General features: G+C 41.5%; 1 protein-coding gene across 2 annotated transcripts in view; it reads left to right on the forward strand.

Moving 5' to 3' along the window:
- Positions 1-25,808, forward strand: part of BRIP1 (BRCA1 interacting helicase 1) — a 110,680-nt gene that overhangs the window by 27,135 nt on the left and 57,737 nt on the right. For both annotated transcript variants that reach the window (XM_060283117.1, XM_060283118.1), the window contains exons 6-13: positions 7,129-7,425; positions 11,841-12,062; positions 13,309-13,508; positions 15,916-16,048; positions 16,584-16,738; positions 16,845-17,010; positions 17,415-17,555; positions 18,952-19,113. In XM_060283117.1, the coding sequence (XP_060139100.1) occupies positions 7,129-7,425; positions 11,841-12,062; positions 13,309-13,508; positions 15,916-16,048; positions 16,584-16,738; positions 16,845-17,010; positions 17,415-17,555; positions 18,952-19,113 (1,476 nt within the window). The remainder of the gene's footprint in view (positions 1-7,128; positions 7,426-11,840; positions 12,063-13,308; positions 13,509-15,915; positions 16,049-16,583; positions 16,739-16,844; positions 17,011-17,414; positions 17,556-18,951; positions 19,114-25,808) is intronic.

Below are 25,808 nucleotides of genomic sequence, written 5' to 3' on the forward strand. Positions count from 1 at the left end.
TATTGTTTTTATTACTTAGGCTGAAGGTAGAACCACATTCTGCATTAAATTTGCTAGGCGACTTCATAAAATTCTGCTGGTGAACATATTTGGGAAATGGTGACTTTTAAGTGTTATTTTCTTTACTCTTCAAATAATGTTGTATTGGGTTCTTTATTTAAAAGTGGGGCAGCTATGAAGTGGTGCATAAGGTATTTTTAATATTTGAATTCTCAATTCTTCACATATAGAAGTTTTTTTTATAAAAAAATCGTGAGTAAAGATATAATTAGAATTGAGTTTAGAAAGAAAGAAAGAAAGAAAGAAAGAAAGAAAGAAAGAAAGAAAGAAAGGCAAATGTCTTTCCAATGTTACATTCCTATATGGTTTTTGTTTGCTTTAGCTTAACCTACATCAAATCTGAAGAAAGGACTTGGGGTGGGCTGTTGCATTTGAAGGGATATATTCTCATCAAACACTTGAGTGGGGCTGCTATTTTTTGAGCTTGAGTAATGTTGCTTTGAATTAATTAGTAACCGTGTGAGTTGGAAAACAGGCCAGGATTCCTCAAACTGCTGCAAGAGAAACTGCTAGTGTACTGTCAGGAATGTATTTTTTTATATATAACAAAATTTATATACTGCTTGATTGTTAAAAACAACAACAACCCCTAACTTGTTTGCAAATATATAGGCTTAAAAATAAAAATCATTATTAAAAACAGGAATTTTAAAATCTTCAAAAGATCACTAAAAATCAACAGTAGCCAAAACAAAATGATACATGTAACTTTGACATGTCTGGATAGGCTCACTTCAGCAGAAGTGTTTTAAGTAGGCTCTGAAAGAAGTACAGCAAAGGCCTGTACTGACGTCAACAGGCAGGGAGTTCAAAAGTGTAGGTGCTGAAACATGAAATGACTGGATTTCTGAGTTGTTGTTGTTGTTGTTGTTGTTGTTGTTGTTGTTAAAAAAAAGACTGGAATAAATTTATGGGGAAAGGCCATGATGATCAGGACTGGATTTGTTTGTTTTTAAGTTGAGAGAGGTTTTAAGATAAGAGATGATGATAAAATGATGTACTGTATGGCAGGGAGAAAGTGGATAGATAAGTTTTTCTTCCTCTGTCTTCTAATACAGTAATCCTGCAACTTGCAGGCATTTAACTTTTGCATATTCAACTTTACATGTGTGGCAAAAAAAGAGTTAAAAATTAAAAATGGGGTAGAATTCTGGGGGAAATTACCTCTGCACTCGCCATCAAACCCAATGGGTTTTGACTATACATACTTGTGGCTTTAGGCGTGAGTCCTGCAATATAACCCCCACTTAAGTTGTGGGCCTGCTGTACTGGAACTCAGAATCGTCCAGCGTAACCAATTGACAGAGCCTACAAAAATAAGGCCTCCTTTAAGCAGTGTAAAATTACAGAATTTGCAATATCATAGTTGTGATGATGGCCATTAGCACAGATGTTTTTAGAGGAAGATTAGACAACATCATTGAAAGAAAGTCTTTATCCATTCCAAACCTTTATTGGCATTATTTACAAACATATTTTTTTTAAAAAAAGAGTCCAATACGATCCCATCACCGACCCATCAGTACAAACACTTGCCAAAGGGAGGGGAGGCCAACAATCTGTTTCACCTCGGTGAATGTACTTCGGCGGCAAAAAATCAAATAGAGGAACTCAGCTACAGTCCTGGTACGCTCCTGATCTCTCCCCCTGTACATAGGAAGCGTATAACCTCTATCTTCGGTTTCCAATTTAGAATACATAGTTGGTTCAAGTATTGCTGGCGGATATCATCGTACATTTTGCATTCAAGAACCAAGAGCCAGAGTTCCAATCAAGTGGGCTTCACATGGGAAAGTCTTTATCAGTGGCTTTATGTTAATGGCTGCATGCATGTGAACCTCCAGGTTCAGTTGAAGTATACCCCTGAGCACCAGGTGCTAAGGAGTAAGAGCAGGAGAGGACTGTTGCCTCCATGCCCTGGTTTGGTTTTGGGCTTCCCAGCATTTGTGTGCCCCCTGGGAAAGACTGGATGATCTGGCAGGGCAATTTCAGTAACTAATGGGATGAAAACAAAAGAAAAATGCTATAAATTACATTTTACTACACTAAGGCACCCTCAATAGTTTGCTTAGATAAGCTAGGTGTATTTTTAGTTACTCTTCACTCCCCCCCCCCTTTTGCCAGTGCCTTTTGTTCAGACTAGACATTCAGTAACTGAAGTTTGCCCCAGACACATTATCATGCCTTCCTAGAAAATGTGGGAGTGGGGGAAACTGTCCATAATCAGTTTGCTACGTATTATGGATGCAGCTCACAAAATAAGAACAGTCTATAAAAATTGTGAATGGGTGGCAACTCTATGCTTCAGTTACTTTTTAAACATACTAGGCTTTTATTTTAACAGACCTTATTTTAAAGTGCATAACTTCATCCCCGAAGACTTGTCTCTCTTTTTTTTTTACAAAAAAAAATATGCAAGGAGTGTTTAAAGGGGAGAAATTCCTTTTCAGAAAGACAAATAAAGCGAAGACCTCAGTTGCTAAAATTATAATTGTAACATACATACATATTCCTCCTCTCCCCCCCCCCCCCAAAGTTAGACAGGCACCTTCTTAAAGGTTTTATTTTTTGGCTGATGGCGTCTGTGGCTTGCAGAAATGTTATGACTACTGCAAAGCAGTTCTATACAATTTTACTGGTGACTATAAAATCAGACCAAGTTTACTACTTTCCTGATGTTGGTTTTTTAAAGTATAAAAGGTAACATTTTAACGCCGCAGTAGAGGGTGAAGAACTTATTAAAGGCAGTATTATGCCAATTTCAAACCTTTTATGAAAAACCTTTAAGGCCACCTGTAAAATAATGTTATTTTTTCTTCAACTCTTCACAGATTTTGCTGTCTTTATGCTTTTATATATACTAAAAAAAAAAACTTCATGCCAAGTACATTTTAATTCCCCCGCCCCCTAATAAAAGTTGCAGCAGAAGGCATTCATGTTTTTTTGAAAGTCAATTAAATTTTCTGATCATCTTGATTTGCATTACAGCATCATTGCTCATATTTCTCTATTATGGGATATTCTATACTTGACTCCCAGAGGGGTAGCTATATTAGCCTGTTGTGGCAAAAACAACAAGGAGTCTTGTGGCATCTTAAAAGTAACAAAGACACTATGGCATGAGTCAACTGTGGTCACCGAAAGCTTATGTGATCTATAAATTGGCTAATCTGTAAAGTGCCACAGGGTTCCAATGTTTATACCTGACATATTGTCAAGATACAGATTGGCAGCTGAATTCCCCAGAGGCAAAAACTGCCTCTGTAGTCAGTTCTTCAGTTGTCAGCACAAGAGGCAAAAGAGTAGTAGATTAGGGCTATCTAATGTGGTGGACTAAAATTGTTGGATTATAGCTCCCATTTCCCCTTACCATTAGACATGCCAGCTAGAACTGATGAGAGTTGTTGTCCAACAACCTCTGGAGGGCACCATAGCTGCCAAGTTTTCCCTTTTCTCGCGAGGAAGCCTATTCAGCATAAGGGAATTTCCCTTTAAAAAAGGGAGAACTTGGCAGCTATGGAGGGCACTAGATTGGCTGCTTCTGGAATTGGCTTCTGGTTCTCATGGCTCTGAGTTAAGATCTGATTTAAATAGGAACGTGGGAAGCTGCCTTATCAGACCATTAGTCCAGCTCTTCAGGGCATCAAGTAGAAGACTTTCCCAGCCATATCTAGAAACACCGGGGATTGCACCTACCTGAGATCTTCTGCATGCAGAACTTTATTGATTGATTGATCGTATTGACTGTATTTATATCCCTCCTTTTGCCCAAGTTGGCATTCATAGGTTGCTCACCAGGCTTTAGTATTTCTTTTCTCTAATATTCCTCCTTGGGGAAAATAGGAACAGAAAAAAGCTGCATTACACTGCGTAGCTCAGTATTTTTTACTGGCAGCAGCTCTTCAAGACTTGACACTTTCCCAGCCCTACCTGGAGGTGCCACGGTTTGAACCCAGGTCCTTCTGTGTGCAAAGCAGGTGCTTCTACCACTGAGCTATTGCCCCTACCCTCTAAAACAGAATAATTCATCCACCAGTGTGTTGGAGGGGCACTCACTAGAGAGCTCGTCTGCAATGGACCTACCAAACTCTTGTTCCACTTCACCATATTGATGTTGTTGTTGTCGTCGTCATCTGTGTGCTTTCTTTTCTGAAGAGCAAACCAGAGCTCAGGCAGAAATACCACGCAACATAATTTGAATTTCGCTTTTCTCTGCCTGGCTGTACAGCGGAGGCCAGCATGGCCACATATGTAACATACACTGCCCATCAGCTGTTTCCTCCTTTATCGCTGACAAGGGTCCCATTCATAAGTCTTCCTTTTATCCTTTTTGGTGAATAAGTAATTATTCAATATAGAGAAGGCAGGATATTTGGAACGGGCTATTTAACGTGGCAGCACACCCGTAATGAAATCTGCTGTTACTGGCAACCTGAGAGAGGAATGTAACAATTCTAGCACGGCCGGTAACTCTACCCGCTTTGACGGCCTGTTTATTTGGCACGTCAGCGGACCTTTTATCCCAGTGAGTGACAGCTTCAGAAGGGTCGCATTTACTTCCATTCTATCGTGTATTGTAATATTTAATGGTGGACAAGCTTGAGTGGGACTGAGGGTAATTTGAACCTGCCTTTCCACAGAGCGGAGGCCAAGAGATAGTTGATCCCTGCTATTGTGGCGTAACGCGCACAGTGACTTTGCATTTGCTTATGGAGGATAATCTTACTGATTACAATTAAGAGGAGGGTGAAAGAAAGAACAAGAAATGGTGAAGCTGGCAAGAAAATAGTGTTTGGCTTCCTGTTCTCATAGTGTCATTTTTTGCACCAATAATCTTTCGTGCAGCTTTAGAACATAAGCATATTTTGTTCCAAGTAGCTATTTCTGCAGTGTTCTGTCACCCCCTCGAAAGACATACTTTCCTTTTTATTAAAATCTTATAGCAGCCTTCTAAGTAAGTGTGCAAGTGAGGAGGGTTCCTAAGTGGCAACGTAATTAGAGTGGAACAAAGCAGCTGAGCTATCATGCTACCTACCGTACATACCCAGCTTTATCCAGGATTTTTTGTTTATACAGTATAATAAACTAGAAGTGGAGCCTACAGCAAAATGTTGCAGTGTTATAATTAATTCTTATCTAGCGTGCCTCTTCTTCAGGGTTCTAGCCTGCCAGCCCAAGTCCTCCAGGATACTCTATTCCATCCCCCCATCCCCCTGTTTTCCTTTTCCAACTGACACCATTCCATGAGCATGCTAAATCTTCATTGGGCGGGTTTTTTTTAACTCTTGTTTTGTTTTTGTTTTGTTTGTAGTTCTGTAAACCTCAGAGTTTCTACAAGCATGCAAATGCCTTCCTCTTGTTTCTCAGTGTCCCAGTTTTTCATACATTTGGCAATCACCAACTGAGTTTGTTGTTTGCGGGAGAGAGTGGGGGGGGCGCATCAGATACAACTCTATAGGAGGTGGGGGGGGGGATATTTGCTTGGTATTTTTTTTGCTGCAGCAGGCTAACATGGCTCTCCAGAAACCAGAATCAATATAAATTCATGGTATTTTTCAATAATAGCATGGGTTTAATTAAGTGCAATTTGACTTGTGGAAAAAGCAAGAAGAGAAATCTGGTATTAAAATGTTAATATACTGTACTCAGTTTTCCCTGGTTTGGTTTTATATATAATTTATTGAGCAAGTTAAGTTAGCTCAATAGACAACATTCAAGACAACATTTCAGCAAGTGCTTCAATACATGCAGGTGAAAAGTATTGTTAGCATCACCTGAAGCTATCAGGTATGAACTTGACTGCTTCAGATTTTTTTTAGAGCACTTTGGGTGCAGTTGCATGCATGTTTGCTCAGAGGTAGGGTTTGGGGAGAAAATCTATTTGCATTTGAAGGCGATCCTACCTAATCTGCTCTTTCCAAAACAATGTGTGAACTGAAATATAGCCACCCTTGGAAAATCTCCAAATTTTGCAGTGCAATTCTCACTGGGGTAAAGTGTGCATATAAATGCATATATTAGTGAAAACACATTTTATCATGGAAAATTGCTCTGTAAAAATGTGTATATTAGGTAATTGTATAGAATTGTACCAGTATATATTGAGAGAAATTCGTACTAAAATGCTGCTGAATTTTCATGAGGACTTCAAAATAATTCAGAAAGTGTAGCGGAAATTTTGAGAACCGAACTTCAGAATGGAAAAATGAAAAGCTGAGAGAACTTGAAATTGACAGATCCTTCTATCCTTACTCAGAAGTAAGTCGTGCTGTGTTCAGTGGGGCTTACTTCCAGGGCAGTGTGAATAAGATTGCAGTCTTATTGGGATCAGGTTTGTCTCCAAAAGAGTTGTTTATTTCAGCTTTGGGCTTGTTTGTACAACTCTTGGTTACTTTGTGTGAAGTGCCCACAATTGTTTAAAAAATTAAAATCTTCAATTTATTTATTTGCACATTTATATCCCATATCTCAGCCATTGCTCTCATACCTCTACTTTGGTAACCTAGTTTTACTTGTGAAAAAATGGTGGCAGACCTGAGCTCTCTAATTTGGAAAACAAAGTCTTTAACATTAGTGGAGTCTGGCTACCTCTAAACTGCTGAACTTAATTTAATTCCTTTTGTAATGTTCTGGCCAAGGTAGCATTTTTAGCTCCTGTTTTACCAAGTCATCCATTTATTCATGACCTTTGTTTCTAGAACTGGATGTAAAAAGTGCAGCCTAATTCTCAATATGCAAAAGAACCTCCTTTAAGTACTTTTTTTTTTTGTAACTTCATTTGTGTCTGAAGCTGTCAGGTATCCAGTGTTATGATGACTGCTGTTTAATAGACAGCTCTGGTTAAAATGAGAGAGTCTACTTTCTTTTACATGAAGTCAGACTCTTTTTAACAGGTGTTAAATGGGTGGGGAGCATAGAAAGATAATTACAGCCATTTAAATGCTTTGTTTCCAAGAATAGTTGTTGTGTTTTTTCTTGCGTGTAGACAATAAGAAACACTTTTAGAGAAAGAGAAATATATATATTTTCCTGTTCTAATGTCCGTAAAGAGATTTCTCTGCCCTTCAGTTACAGCCTTCCAGGGCCTGCATTCAGTGCTCATGTTCTTCAGTCGAAGCAAAACTCAAAGAAGCAACTGATAAAAAGAAGAAAGAAAATGGAGGAAAGGCATTTGTCCCCAAAATATTTTTTGGAACTCGCACCCACAAACAAATTGCTCAGATTACTAGGGAGATGCGGAGGACGGCATACTCAGATGTCCCCATGACTATTCTTTCCAGCAGGGACCACACATGTGTCCATCCAACAGTGTCCAGCTGCAGCAGCAAGAATGAAAAATGTGTAGAGTTACTGGAAGCCAAGAATGTGAGTTGTTTTTTTGTTTTTGTTTTGCCATTTCCTGAAGAAAATAATATTCACTGCTTTTAACATTTTCTTGTCCCATTCATGTAGTATTCAGAAGTGGAATGCTCCCCCCTCCCCTTTTCCCTTATTTAGGGGTTTGAGAAATTGAGTTCAGTGTCTAGTTTAAAACATTAGAAAAATGCAAGTTTGATTTCTTCTGTACATACCAATACATAGGAATAATGGGTTCTTCCTATGGTAGTAACCTCTCCCCTTAATACCAGCATTTGCTTGTTTTTAATTTAAGGATGACATAAAGTCTGCTAAACTGTGGTGCTTAAATCTCATCAGGCCTCTGCGTTCCTGGGAAGTATGTGATCACAGTTGTGTAGCTCTGTGGTAGAGAAGATTTGTCTGCACTCTTGAATCTTTTAAACATCTTTAAAATTTCTATTCTTAATTTGTTGTCTTTCATTTCCCTACATAATAATTCCCAGCGCTGAAAGGCCAGGCATTTAAAACAAAACAAAACAAAACACTGCTATTACATACCAGTAGTATAGAATCTGGTGTGAATCTGGAGATCATTGCCAAAAGGGTTAAATCTAAATTAATTAACTGGGTTGCAGATTGTGTGCTAAATGTTGCAAATGGATGGTCACTATCCACATTCATGCTCTTGTGACATGGGAAGACTTGTGCCAGATACAGTGTACATATATTTTAGTTATTTTTATTTCTACTCATATCATAATTTTATCCTGTGTTTTGCCCCTAAAGGGTTCAATGCAAAGTGCAATATAATAAAAATGATGATATGAACAAAGAGTTAAAAACCAGAACCGGCTAAAACACAATTCCTCAACAGGAGCCAAAACACATTCCAAAAGCTTGGCAAAGCAGAAAAGTCTTTTCCAGGCGCTGAAAAGTTAATGAGGAGGATGCCAGCGAGATAGCGAGTCCTCGAGTCACGGAGCTTGGACACATGTTCATTATTATGATATGATATTAAGATTAATAGCTCGTTAAGTAGCACTTTAAGCCTGCAGTCACATACTTAGCTTTCTGAGAAAAAGCCCAACTGAACTTGGTGGGACTTTCTTTTCAGTAAACATTTATAGGATTGTGCTATAAGAAATATTCTGGATACATTTATCCCTGTTCAGTCAGAAAGGTCATTGGGTTGTCTTCAGCTAATCACTATCTCTTAGGCCAGGCTTCCTCAAACTCGGCCCTCCAGATGTTTTGAGACTACAATTCCCATCATCCCTGACCACTGGTCCTGCTAGCTAGGGATCATGGGAGTTGTAGGCCAAAAACATCTGGAGGGTGGAGTTTGAGGAAGCCTGTCTTAGGCAAACCCACCTAAGAACCTCAGAAGAGCCTACTGGTTTAGACCAAAGGCCCATCTAGCCCAGCATCCTATTCTCACAATAGCTAACCAGTCAATTCTGGAAAACCTGCAAGTAGGACCTGAGCCCAGCAGCATTCTTCCCATCTGTATTCCACAGTAACTTGTTTTCAGAGGCCATATGGCTTCTAGTACTGCAGGTGGTACACAGCCATTGTGGCTACCGTAGCAATCAGCGATACCCGTATCTTCCATGAATTTGTCTAACTTTTTAAAACCATCCAAACCATTAGCCATTACAGATTGTGCTAGCAAATTCCATTCTTTGATGATGAGCTTTGTGAAGAAGTACTTCAATTCACCTATCCTGAATCTTCCCACATATTCACCTACATTGGATGACTTTTTGTTCTACTATTATATGAGAGGGAGAAAAATTCCCACTGAGGATAAGGACAGGGGTGGGGGGAGGAAGGAATTCTTTTGGAGGAACCTTATATTCGTAGCTCTGTAAAATAAATCAGCACTATTATCCCACCTAGTGAATCCCTGGTAGATAAAAGATCTGATGAGCACTTTCCTGGTTCGTGTGTGTGTCTCATATACAGTCTGGTTGTTGAAGCCTTTTCCCTGTTAGGTCTCAATAGCACATATTTTAGGAATGCTTGCATATAATATAAGCATGAAAATAATTTTATTAATCACTGGTGTGTTTGCTGCATACAGAGATTATGGTAACTTCAGCCTCTGTGAGGCAGTTTAGGCCAAACATGTCTGAGTAGCCCATGCCACCAAATGATCTTTGTGACTTAGTATGGATTCAAGCCTCGGTCCCCTTGGTTGTAGTCCAACACTCAGCCCACTACTTCACGTGGTTGTGGTTGTGGTCCAAAGCCAGTAGGCACCTTATTTTATAAGCCAGGAGTGCTTTCTGAAGAATGGCTGGTACCCAACAAATATCTGCATCTTTCTCCTGGCAAGGGCAACATTGAGATTTAAGGAGGAGAAAGCTGACAGGCAGTGCTGTCTATAAGAAGACTGACAGGTAGGGGCTGATGTTGGCAGAGCATAGCCCTCTTTGCTTTTACAGACCATAGGTAAAGGGACCCCTGACCGTTAGGTCCAGCCATGGACGACTCTGGGGTTGCGGCGCTCATCTCGCTTTACTGGCCGAGGGAGCAGGCGTACAGCTTCCGGACTGCTAAAGAGAATGTGGACACACTATGCCTAGTGTTGGTAAACTCCCCCCTCCCTTTCTTTCCCCTCTTGTTTTCAAGAGACTTTGGTATTTGACAAGTGTAAACAAGGTGTTAAGTCTTTATACCCTCTTTACCCCACAGGCCCTGAGGGTGAGCTGTCTTGGTAATGAGGGCCAATTAACTCTGTCACTTTAGTTGTCCTTGTTTTATCCTAAGACCATATTGCAAAAGTCAGTTGATAAACGGATAACTGACAATTTGCCGAGCTAAGAGGCCCCAAGTGCGATAACACTTCCACTGCCAACCTTCCCTTAGGGTTGTGTTACAGGCTTAAGATGGATGAGCGTCTCTCAGCCAGCCTTCGTTTGTTGAAGAAGCCTTAGAGAGCTGAAAAAGGATATGATTTCAGGGACTCATTTAGGTTTTGCATTTAAGTAGCCATTGTGGGAAATACCAAATTGTTTTATTACTTAAAAACACACACACACACATACAGTTATAATTGAACAGGCTAGGTCACAAAAGGAGAATATGCCAAAGGAGAATATGCCAAATGCTAGTGCAGTAATTACTTAACAAGAATCTCCTTTCTGCAGAATTCAGCCCTTTTAGATGCATGAAAATGATTCTAGATTCATAGGCACTAGCATTGCACCCCTACCTAGGACACCTTCTCTTGTGTGGTGAGATCAGAAGCATCCACTTTTAAACAAAACACAGTTCCCTGTGAATATTCAAATTTAGGTAACAGTTTAGGTAACAGTCCATGGTTTAATCCTGGCTTGTTCTCACTAACAAGAGTTTAAACAAACTGCCATTTCCCAAGTTTGGATGTAATGGAGAATGGTGGTTTGTGTAAAAGTGGATGTTTCTTTCCCTGAAACCACAAATGAGGGGATAGTGAACCTATAACTTTTCAGTTTGGCTGTATAACAAGAAATCAAGATTTCCCATTGCATTTGAACTCCACCTATATGCTGCATTTCACCAGCTCTGCTTGAGCTGATTATTATCATTTATACACTGCCCATCTGGCTGTGTTTCCCCAGCCACTCTGGGTGACTCACAACATATATCAGAACATACTAAAACATCCAACATTAAAAGCTTTGTGATACATGGTTGCCTTAAGATGTCTTCTAAAAGTCAGATAGATGTTTAGTTCCTTGACATCTGAAGGGAGAGTGTTCCACAGGGAGGGTGCGACTACCAAGAAGGTCCCCTGCCTGGTTCCCTGTAACCTCGCTTTACGCAGTGAGGGAACCAGCAGAAGAGCATCATAGGAGGACCTCAGTGTCCAGGCTGAACGATGGGGAGGAGACGCTCCTTCAGGTATACTGGCTTTAAAGGTCAGTACCAACACTATGAATTGTGCTTGGAAACGCACTGGGAGCCAATGACAATCCTTTAGGACCGGTGTTATATTGTCCTGTCGGCCACTCTCAAGTCACCAGTCTAGTTGCCGCATTCTGGATTAGTTTTAGTTTCTGGGTCACCTCCAAAGGTATCCCCAAGTAGAGCGCATTGCACTAGTCCAAGCAGGAGATGACCAGACAGAGAATGCACCACTTTGCTGAGACAGTCTGCAGGCAGGTAGCGTCTCAGCCAACGTACCTGGTGGAGATGGTAGACAGCTGCCCTGGACACAGAATTGACCTGCACCTCCATGGACAGCTGTGAGTCAAAATGACTCCCAGGCTGTGCACCTGGTCCTTCAGGGGCATAGTTACCCCAATCAGGACCAGGGAGTCCCCCACACCTGCCTGTCCCCTGTCCCCCCAAAACAGTACTACTGAAATACACTTCTGCAAAACTAACTACACAGAGGTGCAGCATTCTTAGCAGTGCATATTTGAATCTTGACTTTTTAAATCATTTACTTCTAGGGCACATCTTGTTCTTACTACCATGGAGTCCATAAGCTTGGTGAACATCATGCCTTAAAATCTGCACGTAAGAAATACCAGGCTTGGGACATCGAAGACCTAGTGAGCCTCGGGAAGAAGCTACGTGCCTGTGCCTATTTCGCAGCTCGAGAGCTTATGGAGGGGGCTAAGATTGTGTTTTGTCCTTACAACTATCTTCTAGACTCACAAATAAGAGAGAGTGTAAGTATATTTGCAAGCAGGTGCTTTAACATGTTATTTATTTATTTTTAATTGTCTTAAGAAAGAATATTAGTGAAGGTCAACCTAAAGGAAATTCCATATGTTGCTGTGTCACAAAAAGGATGAGATTGTGATTTGCATCCAATGAGCTGTGAACAGAGGGAGAAAATATATTAGTGATGTTCCATGAACACTTGGTGCCCAGTAGCAAGCAAAAGATTTCTCATAGTGCCCTTCATCTAAAGATCACAGGGCTTTATGAGTCAATACTAGCACTTTAAATTGAGCCTGGAAACTAATTGGCAGTCGGGCCATGATCAGTGTAATATGCCCCAGCGAGCAACCTGGTCAGCAAATTCTGCACCAGCTGAAGTTTCCGAACCATCTACAAAGGCGGCCCCCACATATAAGACTGTTGCAGTAATCCAACCTAGAGGTCACCCCTCATCTATCTGGTCTAGAGAACCCTCACTAGCAGTGCCTTTGTCTTACCTGGGTTGAGCTTCAGTTGGTTGGCTCTCATCCAGTCCATTACCGAGGCAAGACAACAGTCCAGCACATCCATTGCCACACATGCAGATGTAAAGGTAAAGTACAGCTGCATGTTATCAGCATATTGCTGGCGACTACTCTAAAACTCCAGATTACACTACTCAGTGGTTTCATGTAGATGTTAAACAGCATAGGGGATTAAACTGAACCGTGAGGAATGCCACATTGAACATTAAATGGGGCTGAAGAGCACTCTCCAAGCATCACCCACTGGAAACGACCATCCAAGCACGACCGTTACCATCGCAAAGCAGCGTCTCCAACCTCCAACCCACACAGCCACTCCAGAAGGATACCATGGTTTGCTGCCAGAAAGCAAACCATGGTTACTCTGCTGGGCTGAGTTCATAGATGTGTGAAGCAGGTCAGTAACTGGCCCAGGACTATTCAGTAAGCTTTGTCTCCTGTTTTGTTTATTGTTGTTTTGACTATAGCTACATGACTATAGATACACCCACTAATACAATATTGAGGAGTAAGCTTTGTCACTGAGTGGAGATTTGAACCCAGGTCAAACACTTTAACCATTATCCACAACTGATTTCCTCCTTCTTGCAGGTTTTTGTGTTTTTTTAAAAAAGGAAAATCCATAGCCTGGTAAAGCAAAATTTGGAGTTTCACTGCTAACAGAAGCAAGCATGTGAATTTACCAGATACTTGATTTTAGTTTTTGTTGGTTTGCATGATTTTGCAGATGGAGATTGTCTTGAAAGACCATGTGATCATTTTAGATGAAGCTCATAATATTGAGGATTGTGCACGGGAATCGGCCAGCTACAGTGTGACGGAAACTCAACTCAAATTGGCCCGAGAGGAGCTGGACACCATGGTGAATAACAACATTAGGAGGAAGGATCACGAACCATTGCGTGCTGTATGCTGCAGTCTGACAAAGTAAGAGGAAGCTAATTTACCAGAGATAGCTTTCGGTGTTGTGAGCCCAACTGGCTTGGGGCTGGGGTGGCAGTTGCTGTCAGAGAAAGAAGAAGAGATGAATGCCAGCAGCAAGGAGCAAGATGAGAGTATGGGTGCCCCCTTCCCCTTTTGCCTTTAGAAGCTGGGGAGGTGGAGTTAGTTTGCCTGGCTCCATGTCTTTCCCTAACTACAGAGTGGAGATAGTCCCTAGCAGCGGAGGAGGAAGTCAGCCAGCCAAGAGGGGAGACTGGACAGCTGAGAGTAGAGGGGCCAGATGGGCTGAGCCAGAAGTTCTCTTCCTGTCAAGGAGAACTTGGCACCACCTTCACTGTTGGGAGCAGGCCCACACCATGGAGAAGTGTGTGCTTCAAATCACACCAGTTTCATAGGGAGAAAGAATCTTGTGAGTGAGCATGCCACATCTTGCCTTTAAAAGCTGGCACGAGGGGCAGGGCCATTTGTTGAAACATCTTTGCAATTTTTTTTCTGGTCTTGGGCCCCCTGATGCTATTCTCAGACTCTCTAGTTATTCCTTACCTTCTGTTTTAGTGTTCAAGAGTCCTGCAACATTCAGTTAAATTGAACTGTGATTATAGTCCTCTTGTGTATTAGATTTGATTAGAATAGAATAGAATAGATACTTTATTGTCATTGCACATAGTACACTGAAATTGAATGCCATCCCATAAAATAAGCTTTATACCAAATCAGATCATTGGTCCCATCTAATTTATTGTCTACACCAGCCTTTCTCAACCTTGGGTCCACAGATATTGTTATACTGCAACTTCCATCTTCTCTAGCTAGCAGAACCAGTGGTTAGGGATGATGGGAATTTTAGTCCAACAACATGTGGGGACCCAAGGTTGAGAAAGGCTGGTCTACACACTAATGGACAAGGGTTTTCCCCAGCCCTACCAGGAATCAAACCTGGAACCTTTTGCATGCAAAGCATGTTCTGCATTACTAACCTGCAGCCCATCTCCCTGTCTGTTAAATAGTTAAGATAATAATGATGGGGGAAATCTTACTGATTGACAGCTGAGTCATATGGGCAATAGGCATATGATGGATCTGTTGCTGGCCTGTTCTACTTCAGTCTATAGCAGGAGTGACTTCCCATTGAGAAGTTACCCACAGATACAGAAACCTGTGTACCATTTCTTCCTAACATGGTCAGTTTGTGTGTGTGTATGTATGTATGTATGTTTCTTTTAATATGTGTGAGTGTCCAAAAATCCAGTCTTTCCCACCCCCCACAACCTGAAAATTTCCCATCCACCAGTAGAACAATTTACATGAGTCTGTTGGTTGGGTACCTCAGCATAGATTCTGTGAGTTTATGTCTTCTGGAGCACTGTCAACTCTAGACCAAATTGGTTTTCAGAACAGATTTGTTTTTTTTAATTTTACTCATTCTAAACTTTGTGCCTTCCCATTACCTCTTCTGTGCTATGAAGGTTCAAGGGGTGGGAAGTGGGGGTCGGTTGCTACTGAAACAGAGAGGTTTTTCCACCCCTCCTCCCTTCCTGAGATGGTGGATTTTTTCATGGTGGCTCTTTCAGATCTTAAAAATGTTCTGCGTTGTATGAAAGGAACATAGCTGAAGACTCGAAATGCCTGAAGTCGTTTAACCTTATCAGGAAAACTCAGGTTGATCTCGCTGTCAAGTCTGCCAACAGAAGTGCAGGCAGCAGGCAGAAAGCAATAGATGAGACATAAAGCGGTCAACAATTAAGACTCTGTTGATAAATAAAGTGGTGGGGCTGCCAGCTAAGGAATCCAGTTTTATAACAGTCCTGTACTAGTTACCGTGCAATACATTTTTAGAGCTTTTGCTTATAATGCCTGTTGCTGGCCTGAATCACACTATGGATAACCAGGGCCATGCACCACACTAAGCTAAGCCATGGTTTTACTTAACGTATCATCTAAATCCAGGCTTGCGGTTAAGCTCTGTTCCTGCAGCCGAGGTTTGTTATTGGCTAGAGCTTGTCGTTAGCGAGGAGAGAGCTTAACCACATGCCCATGTTCAGAGAACATGCACATGGGAGTAAAAAGGATTGGAGAGGCAGAGTGGTTGCGAGCCCCATCTTGGGGAGTCTGCACATTTTCCTGGTTTTTAGTCATTAGCTTGGTCTACTCTCTTGTGCCAGCCAAGCCCATGTCTTTGAAAGTAGTTCCAGTCTTGTGAAACTACCACGGTTAGAGGCAAATCAGCCTCCTGGAGCAGAATGTTGCATGACATGGATGCTACCCCAGAGGAGGCCCTTCTATTTGTGTGCATTAAAGCATTTGATTACTTCCGTAGTGTGTGTAGAATGGATGGTCTAATGTGCAAATGTTCACAACAATTCTGCTTCTTCTGGGTTTTCTTTATTTACAGTTGGTTGAGGGAAACTCTTGGTCAGCTTGTGGAGAGAAATTATGAGGCCTCTAGTAAGGTTTGGAGTGGAAGACAAATGGTGGCGTTCCTGCATGATATGGGAATAACGATTGCCACGTTTCCCATCTTACAGGTAGGGATGTGTAATAATTCATATTTTTTTTCCTCCTGTGTGTGGGTGTTGAAGGTCTCCATTCCCAGTATAGCAGCAAACCATAGTTGTGCCATTTTGTCTGAATCCAGGAAACTATGATACCATGCAGTCTAAATTACTAATCATTTAATATTCCTCAGAACTGTAGACCAGGCGAAGGGTTTATCATCCTGCTTTATCTTAGGGAATGTGTTCGTTTGATTCTTCAGGTTTTTTAAAAAAATTAAAACTAAAGGTTTTTAAAACTGAACTTCAATAGTGAGCAATAGTTTAAGCAACTCTTGATTTCTTGAGTTTTTGCCTGCTGAAGATCCTGTTCTTTAGTATGACCATTACAAACTGTCATGGAGAACATCAAAGCTTTATAGGCATTTATTGATGTAGGTGAACCTTTTCCAACCTGGTGCCCTCCAGCTGTTGCTAGATTCCAAAACATTTGGAGGTAACCAGGTTGGGAGGAAGCTGGAGTTTGGCTTGCTTACTGTGTTAATTTATTGTTTTTGGTCTTCTGCAGAAACATTTTGCTGCTGTTCTTGAAAAGGAGGAAAAAGTAAACCTGTTCAATGGAGGAGAAGAGCTTGTTTTTGTTCCAATTATAAGCCCTTCGACTCAGATTATGCTGAAGGGGTTATTCATGGTCCTGGGGTATCTTTTTAAAGAGAATCACAGGTCAGTGAGGCTCTGAAAGCAATCTTTTCCCCCCAGCTGTTAATATTTCAAAGTTAAACATGCAAATTGTAGGTATTTTTCAGGGTTTTATGTCATTTTTGTTTAGGTTTGCTGATGACTACAGAGTTGCATTGCAGCAAGCCTACGTTTGGACTAATGAAAATCCAGTTGATACTCCAGATGAGAATGGTTTCTTTGCACGATCAAAAAGAAGATCACGACAAAAAACAGCAGTGCATACACTCAGTTTCTGGTGCATGAATCCGGCTGTGGTAAGACAGTTTTGGGTTTGTGCATGCAGGAGAGAACCCAGGGACAAGTAACAGGGAGCTAACTTATACCAGGTCAGATTATTTGCCCATCTGGTCCAGGATTGCTTTTTTTTGGTAGTGGTTCTCCTGTGCCTCCCAACAGAGAAGGATCTCCTGATCCTTTTAGCTGGAGATTCTGGGAACGGAGCCTGGAACCTTCTGGGACTGGAAAGACTCAGGTTCAACTCCCTACTTAGCCACAAAGCTCCTTGGGTGACCTTAGGCAAGTCACTGTCTCTCAACCTGCCTCATAGGGTCATTGTGAAGATAAAGTGTGGGAAAGGAGAGAAACTGTATACACTGTCTTGAACTCACTGGGGGAGAAGTTGGGATGTAAATGTAATAAATAAAATTATTCTCTCAAGGCCTTCTCAGACATGTGTGGCGATGTCGGGTCAGTCGTGTTGACCTCAGGAACGCTCTCTCCCATGGACTCCTTTTCTTCTGAGCTTGGTGTGAAGTTTTCCATTCAACTTGAAGCAAACCATGTTATCAGGAATTCCCAGGTATGTTCATTGCATCGGGCTTGGGTTCACCCTTATTTTAATATGCTGTAGGAACCATGCTATAGTGTAGTTTACTTAGGGCATTCCATTCCATTTTGCCTGGTTCCCATACAAGAGTTTCTTTACTCTTTCTCACCATGCAAAATGTTGTGCCTGTTTGGTTAGCACAAGCAGTGTGACGACTGCATCAGTTTCTCAGCTGTGAGGAATCATTGAGCCAAAAACTGAATGCTTACTAATATCCAAAATACTGGCATTCACATTTTGACTGTATCAACATGTTAGTCAAGTCTATTAAGTTCAGTGAGTAGAACTAACATTGGAGACAGCACATTGTGGCAGGCACCAAATATGTAATATGACTGCATGTCATACAACAAATAGTGTTAGATATCAACTGCCAAATATTAAGTATGGAATAGATTCTTGTCAGATAAATACATATATACATGCATACACACGCACACGCACAGACAATTCTCTGAATGTACAGCTATGTCATTGCATGTGCGCGTGCACACACACACTGTGTGTGTGTGTGTTTGTGTGTTGTGTGTGTGTGTGTGTGTGTGTGTGCAGTGACATAGCTGCATTCAGAGAATAGTTGGAGAACAGCCAATATCAATGTTTGCAGAAGAGTGGGGTTTTTTGAGCAAATTTGTTGTCAACTCTGATGCCCAGTGTACACATGCAGCAGAAAGAGGCAGGTGCGGGGTTTTTTTTTTTTTTGCTGATTTCTCATCCCCCTGCACTCCCCTATATCCCCTGAAAAGCTGCCCTGGTGGGTTTTTGGACCTACAGCAACAGCATGGGAGGTGATGGTGGGGGCTGCAGCAGAAACAGCAGGAATAATGCAAACACACAAATTTACAGGTCCTCCAGTAGCTATTTCCAATGAGCAGAACTCCACCCACTGGAATAAAATAAACAAAAGTTTATTTGCTAAAAAGTTATGAGAGTAATAAATCCCAATGCATTTTGTGGAATTCGCACTTTTGGATATATGCTTGGAATACATATTTGAGCATACTGTATCTCTTCTTCAGCATTCCCATTGAACACACACAATTACCAATCTGCCCATCTTCCAGCACCTGTATGTCAAGGGGCAGTCTGAGCAATGAGTCTGACAACCTATTCGCCTGAAAGGAATTGCTGCTTGCTCCAGGCAGGCATGCAGGTAGCTCTGTGCATCGTAAATGTCTTGATTTATTTTGCCATTGGATTTTAAAAGTAAACATTTCCAATAATCCTACTTGCCCTGATCAGTTTTGTCTCAGTCTCTTAATTCCATGGCCACAAGTTTTTTCACAGTGCAGTTCCATCCTGCAGTCTCATAATGGAATGTATTTTGTTAGCGATATGTATGTCAGCAATGAAATGTTTCCCCCAACAGGTGTGGGTTGGTACTGTTGGAGCTGGCCCTAAAGGCAGGTCATTATGTGCTACGTTCCAGCACGTTGAGACCTTTGATTTCCAGGATGAAGTTGGGGAGCTTCTGCTCTCAGTTTGTCAGACCATCGGCCAAGGGGTTTTGTGCTTTGTGCCATCTTACAAGGTGAGATGTCAGTCGAATATTTTCAATCTTCTTTCAAGCTACATGGGGGTTATATCAGTTATTTGTATATGTGTGCCAACACCTCCACACATCAGTGGCCAGTTTCATAGAATCATAGAGTTGGAAAGGGACCCTAAGGGTAATCAATGCAGGAATCACAACTAAAGAATCCCTGACAGATGGCCATCCAACCTCTGTTTAAAAACCTCCCACGAAGGAGAGCCCACCACCTTCCTAGGTAGTCCATTCTCCTGTCAGACAACTCTTACCATCAGAAAGCTATTGCCAGAGGTTGTCACATAAGAATAAAGTACGGTAGGTCATCTCTTATCCCTTACAACAAAGATAAACATTATTTTAAAACACATACAATAAATCTCGAAGCTACCAACATGAGTTTGACCAAACTGCGGGAGGCAGTGGAAGACAGGAGTACCTGGCGTGCTATGGTCCATGGGGTCACGAAGAGTCGGACACGACTAAACGACTAAACAACAACAACAACACAATAAATCAATAAAACATATTAAAGCAGCATCCAAAACCAAACCTCAGCCCATAGCAGGAACAAATTAAGTGGCCTAGCAAAGTCATAAGATCTTTGAAATGGTGTTAAAATAGGTGCTAGTCATGGCATGATTCTTTGGGGAAGGGCATTCCATAGCTAGAATGATACCACCGAAATTACCCTTCCCTCAGTAGCTACCTGCTGCATCTTTACCCAGTGGGGGATCTGAAGAAAGTCATTTGGGAAAAGATTTGGACGGGTCCACCTGGAGAAAGGTGGTCCTTTGGGTACCCTAGGCTCAAGCAACAAAGGACTTCCAAGCTTAAGAAGTCCCACAATGAATTGGGCTTGGAAACAGTTGGGGATCCAGTGAAGCTGGCAAACCAGCAGCATAAGGGAGCTTCTTCATAAGAGGCACAGGCAGTTAATAACATTGTGTATTCCTCACTCTATGTGCTTTGTGTTCATATTTTGAATGAGCTATAATGGTTTGTATTCTACTTTTATAGTTCGATGGTCCTGGGGACCCCATAGGTTTCTTCTTCTTTTAATTCCATGTTGTAAGCTTTAAAAAACACACGTCTGTGATCAGATGTGGGCCATACTCCACCCCTTTTCTTTTAACCCAACTTGTTCCTAAACCTGGACAGAGATTCGAAATGCTAATAACTGAGCCAGCCTTCTTTGTTTTGCCTTTGTTAAATTTTTGTGAAGTTCAAACACTTCTTGCAAGATGTCGGGAAATTCCCAGGGACAGGGTTTGAGAAGCTCTGGCTGGAACTGATGACTGATGATATTTCATGATGGTGCTTTTAAAAATGGTGAGTTGTACAGTATCTAATGTTAATCATACTCAGAGCAGACCCACTGAAAGTGAGGAACCTCACTAACTTTGTCCCTTTAAATTTAATGAGTCTACTCTATGGTTAACATTAGATACAATCTAGTATGTGTAATGAATTCACTGATAATTATATTTGGCTTCTGATATTTGGCCAGCAATGTTAGCGTAGGTTTCTCCTCAGCAGCTGCTTCTGCTTTCCTTGTTGGAAGAACAGAAACATTCTTCACATAAACCCAGAAACATTTTGCACATGAGCATTAATTCTGTGAAGTTATTTCATGTTTCCTTTTGAATTTTTGAGTGGTTCTGTCTGTGATCATCTGGACCTCACATCATGCCAGCTTGAAAGTAATTGGTGTTTTTAAGGACTTTTAGTCCCTCGTTCCATCGAGACCATGCAACAACAAAACACATATCAATCACTCAAATCAGAGCAGCCAGGATGCAGCCCTCTGACCTCATTTCGGTTCATCACATCAGGTTATGTCAGAGATAGCATTGAAAGAAGCAGTTTAGGAGACAAAAAATACGTTTTCCTGCACTGGCTTGCACTTGTGTGTCCATATGTGCCTTCTATTTGTTATGCTTTAGAACATCTTTGCTAATATTTGGGATTCTGGAAGAAAACGTAAAAAATAATAATTATGGAAATGCAGATAAAAAGGATAAAAGGTTTGCCCTGCATGTTTTCCAGTTCCCAATGTTTGCTTGGTGTCAAGAGGCTACGCATTCTTCATTTTGCCTGCTCTCTAGGGACAGCAGTAATCAAAGGAGGTCTTGCAGTTACTGAAAATAACCAATAGGTGACCACATTGGACTGTAAAACCAACAGCTAAGGAAAAAGGAGTCCACTTGAATATGTGACTCCTTTCACATTAATACTTGCCAGAGCCATGTGTGCAGACATGCAAACATAACACGTCTCATAAAATACCTTGCATTTATCTGACGCCTCTGAATTTGAGCCTGGGATCTGTTCCAGGTTTTTTTGCATTCACACTAGTCGCTTTTAATCTGCATGACTACATTTCAGCAACATTTCAATTGTAAATAGTCCAATGACAATAACATCATTTATATCATGCTGTGTTCTCCTGCTTGAATCATATAATTGGTGGTGCTGAGAGCTGATTCCCATACTTACAACACATTCACTCTAATGCAAGTTTATCCAGTCTAGTACATTGAAGGACGCGGGTGGCGCTGTGGTCTAAGCCAGTGTTTCCAACCTTGTGCCTCCAGCTGTTTTCGGACTATAATTCCCATCATTCCTGACCACTGGTCTTGCTAGCTAGGGATGATGGGAATTGTAGTCTCAAAACATCTGGAGGCACAAGGTTGGGAAACACTGGTCTAAGCCACAGAGCCTAGGGCTTGCCGATCAGAAGGTCGGCAGTTCGAATCCCCGCGACAGGGTGAGCTCCCGTTGTTCGGTCCCTGCTCCTGCTAACCTAGCAGTTTGAAAGCACGTTGGAGTGCAAGTAGATAAATAGGTACCACTCTGGTGGGAAGGTAAGCGGCGTTTCCGTGTGCTGCTCTGGTTCACCAGAAGCGGCTTAGTCATGCTGGCCACATGACCCAGAAGCTGTAAATCGGCTCCCTCGGCCAGTAAAGCGAGATGAGTGCCGCAACTCCAGAGTCATCCGCGACTGGACCTAATGGTCAGGGGTCCCTTTACCTTTACCTTCCCATTAGTTTTGTACTACAGCTGCCATCATCCCTGGGCATTGGTTATACTGGCTGGGGCTGAGGGGAGTTTTCCAAAACATCTGGTGGGCATCAGGTTGGGACAAATGGTTATGAATAGACTGCTTTGCAGCTCTTGTCTGCTGAAGATTAGGGCTAGGTGACCAGGAAATTATGCAACTAGTTGTTAACCAGAGTAGCACAGTACAGGGGATTGAATTTTATTGGAGAGCTGCAGGAAGAGAAAGAATTGCAGTTGAGGGATGAGTTGCCTTGTGATACATCCCCTACCCCACCCCCAATCCTATTTCCACTCTCCCATTCCAGGATACTTCATGCTTTTTTAAGGGCCCTTCCCAGGTGAAAGTGACTGGAGTGTGTATGTGCAAAGAATGCTACAGAGCACCTTTTTCTCATACTAATATTTTCCTCTAGCCCCAACTCTTCATCCAGCACTAACCACTATGCAACACTAGCACCACTAGCCTGTTATAGATAAGCAACCTGTTTCTTGCCTGCTTGTGCCTTCCACCTTTTTAAACACGTCAGTAGCTGCAAATTTCCCCATGGAAGTAGGATGCTTATATCAGAAGGCAAATATTTTCTTCTTTGTCGTTGAAATCTCAGCTTTCTTCACTTTGTCCCCCTCCTCCCTTTGCGGAGTCCATTTGAGCAGATATAGGGCAAAAGGAAAGCGACAACATAGAAACCTTCCTTAATCCATAGGAGAGAACTCCTCTGGGCACAGGAGCAATTACCTGGCTCCACCCTCAGGGAGCAAAGAGAGGGAAAGGAAGCCACTCAAGTGCACCATTCCTGCGAGGGCCCACAGGTGCATCAACAGCTCCTTGTGGACCCTGGTATCAAAAGGCTGCTGAGAGGTCTAAAACAATACACCTGCACACCTGGGATTTGTTGCTGAACCCAGGCCATAATTGTATTGAGCTCTCTGGCTCCAAGTCCGTTTGGCAAAGGATGCAGAGTTTCTAGGCAGCTTCGGAGCAGCTTTGCTGTGCCACCTATTCAGCTGCTTTCCCTTAAAAAGAATGTGTGTGTGTGTGTCCCTTTGAAAGTTTCAATAAACAGCTAAGAGTGTGCGCCATTGAGTATAGATCGATATCTAGAGAGAACCAGGATGGAATAGTAAGTGGAATGATTTGGCTTAGATTAGAGAGTTATATGTTCAAATTCCCACTCTACCACGAGGCTCACTGGTCGATGCTGGACTAGTCAGTGGTAGGGAATATGCCTGTTCAGTCCCTGGTATCTCCTGGTAGGGCTGGGATACTCCTGCCCGAAACCTGGAAAGCTCTTGCCAGTCAGTGTTGTCAGTACTGAGCTAAATCGAGTAATTGGTCTGACTTAAGTCTATGACACGTTCCTATGCTCCTTGCAGAGTTGTTGCAAATATTTTTTAAAAAGATGAATGGGAATGCTGGATTGCCCCTTGAGCTAAACGAATGAAGGGTGGGGTAAAAATGTAATAAAACGTAACCAATTTATTTTGAATATGTATTGATTCTGCAGTTTGCAGCACCTACTCCTCCACTTGTGCAACTTAGGAGCCAAGTCACTAAATAGTCAGTCCTGTGGTGGGCAGGAAAGACACTGGCCGACTAAGCTGGGAAGCTCTTGAAAATTAGGAAGAGAATCAGGGTCCTTTCAGGGTGTTGAAGTGCCTCAGAGAAATGTGTTGGCAGATGGACTAGGTTAGACTAGATTTATTGTTCCTTTTCATTTCTGCTTTTCTGTCCGAAAGCTCACACCATACCTGCTTGGAGAGTTAAAAAAAACAGCCATTAGACAATCAATCAATAACAATCAGCATAAGAGTAGATTCAGGTGGATAGCCGTGTTGCTCTGATGCAGTCGAAATAAATTAAAAAATTAAAAAATTGTCCAGTAGCACCTTAGAGACCAACTAAGTTTGTTCTGGGTATAAGCTTCCGTGCACTTCTTCAGATACACAGCATAAGAGTAAAGCAATAAGAAAGAGCAATAGATAAAACAAAATCTTATAACAGCAGACCTAAGAACCAAGCACTGAATAATGGAAGAAAAACACATTGAAAAACAAAACAAAAAACAGTTTTCAGTATGTATTTGAATGCTTAAAGAGATGGGACCCGGTGGATCTCAGAGGATCTCTTAATATTCTCTAGTTTCAGTATTGTGGTGCCACCATATATGATATCAGGTATGCAGTGTGTTAAGTGCAACTTGGAGGAAATGGTTTTGTGGGCCAAATGAGTTTCCTTGCTGGGCTCCATTAGCCCTCCAGGCTGGAGGTTCCCCACTACTGGCTTTCAGCCTCGACCCATTCCTGAAAGTACCACGGCCTGACATGTGGCTTTCCTATTCAATATTAGGAGTATGAGTTTTGTATTTATAGCTGCATATTCTGATTTGCTTAAACTTGTGCTTAATGTTAACCACATGAGTGCAGCATAGCAAGCTGTTAGTCTCTGTCTGCTGCACCCCAAGGGTATCAAACAGTGATTTATTATCTTTTATAGCAATTTTTTAGAGAGGGAAGGAGAAGGGTTGTGAGAGATTAAATGAGCTCAAGGCTCCTCTCTCTCGGGATGGGAGGGTAAGGGCTAAGCAAGCAGATGATAAGCCACAATAGTTAAGAAAGGAATGTACTAAAATCTTTTTTTTTTTTTAAGAAAAGAGGGTTTTTAAAAGATCCACAACTGTCAGGTTGTACACAGTGCTAGCTTATATAACCACCTATTTATTACGAACTGATAGCTTTGTCATTTTCCCTTCCCAGGCTTTGATATTGATTACTGCATTCATTTACGTCTAGAATTTAGTAGGAGAGCCTCCAAAGTCTCTGCAGTCTCTGTCTAGTCCTGAGCATACAAAACCCCATTTTTGATGGCTACGGCAATAAATAACATGCATAAAACAGTGCAATAGTGCTTTTCCATTTTTATATGGTTAGATTCCCTCCCTTTTTTTCCAGAAAGAGTGACCAGATTTTGAATGTTTCACCTATTTAAATTATACTGTCTCTCCCCCAACCCAATAGCAGCTTTTTAATAACACTTGCTTCAAAAGCTCTGCAAGTCTTCAAAACAGCTTTTATGTGCACGTATATAGATATGAACTTTAATTTCTACTATTTAAAAAATTGCGGCGAGAGACGGGATTCTGAAGGTTGAATGCATTACAGCAGGAGGGGAGACTGATGTTAGTAATAAAAACACTTCTAGTAAAATCGGTAGCAACCCCTGAAAGCACACCCTATAAAGGGGAATATCAGAAAGTGAAAAGATTACTCAGAAATCTAAGGTGCTTTTAAACAAGATTAAGATAAGGGTCATTAGGGTGCCTGTCGCCGACCTGTCTGCATTTAAATGCATCCTGCCTAGTGTCTGTATCTTGGAATGATTCATTCAATATGTGTCATATCAAAGTCAAAGTTAACCAGCAAGGAGAAAAATTCTAATGCTTATAAATTTCAGGGATGATCCATCACGCTGATGATTGAACTTTCCATGGTGGCTGGTCACAATGTGGTGAAAACATTTCGATGTGATTCATTTTTTTGTTGCTGCTCAGCATTTAAACCATTCTTGATTAATGTCATTCCTGCTTGGTTGTTGATTTGGGCAAGATCCAAAAATATGAAACATTTGTACACATGGA

This window comes from Zootoca vivipara, chromosome 15 (assembly GCF_963506605.1).
Source record: "Zootoca vivipara chromosome 15, rZooViv1.1, whole genome shotgun sequence".
NCBI lineage: Eukaryota > Metazoa > Chordata > Lepidosauria > Squamata > Lacertidae > Zootoca > Zootoca vivipara.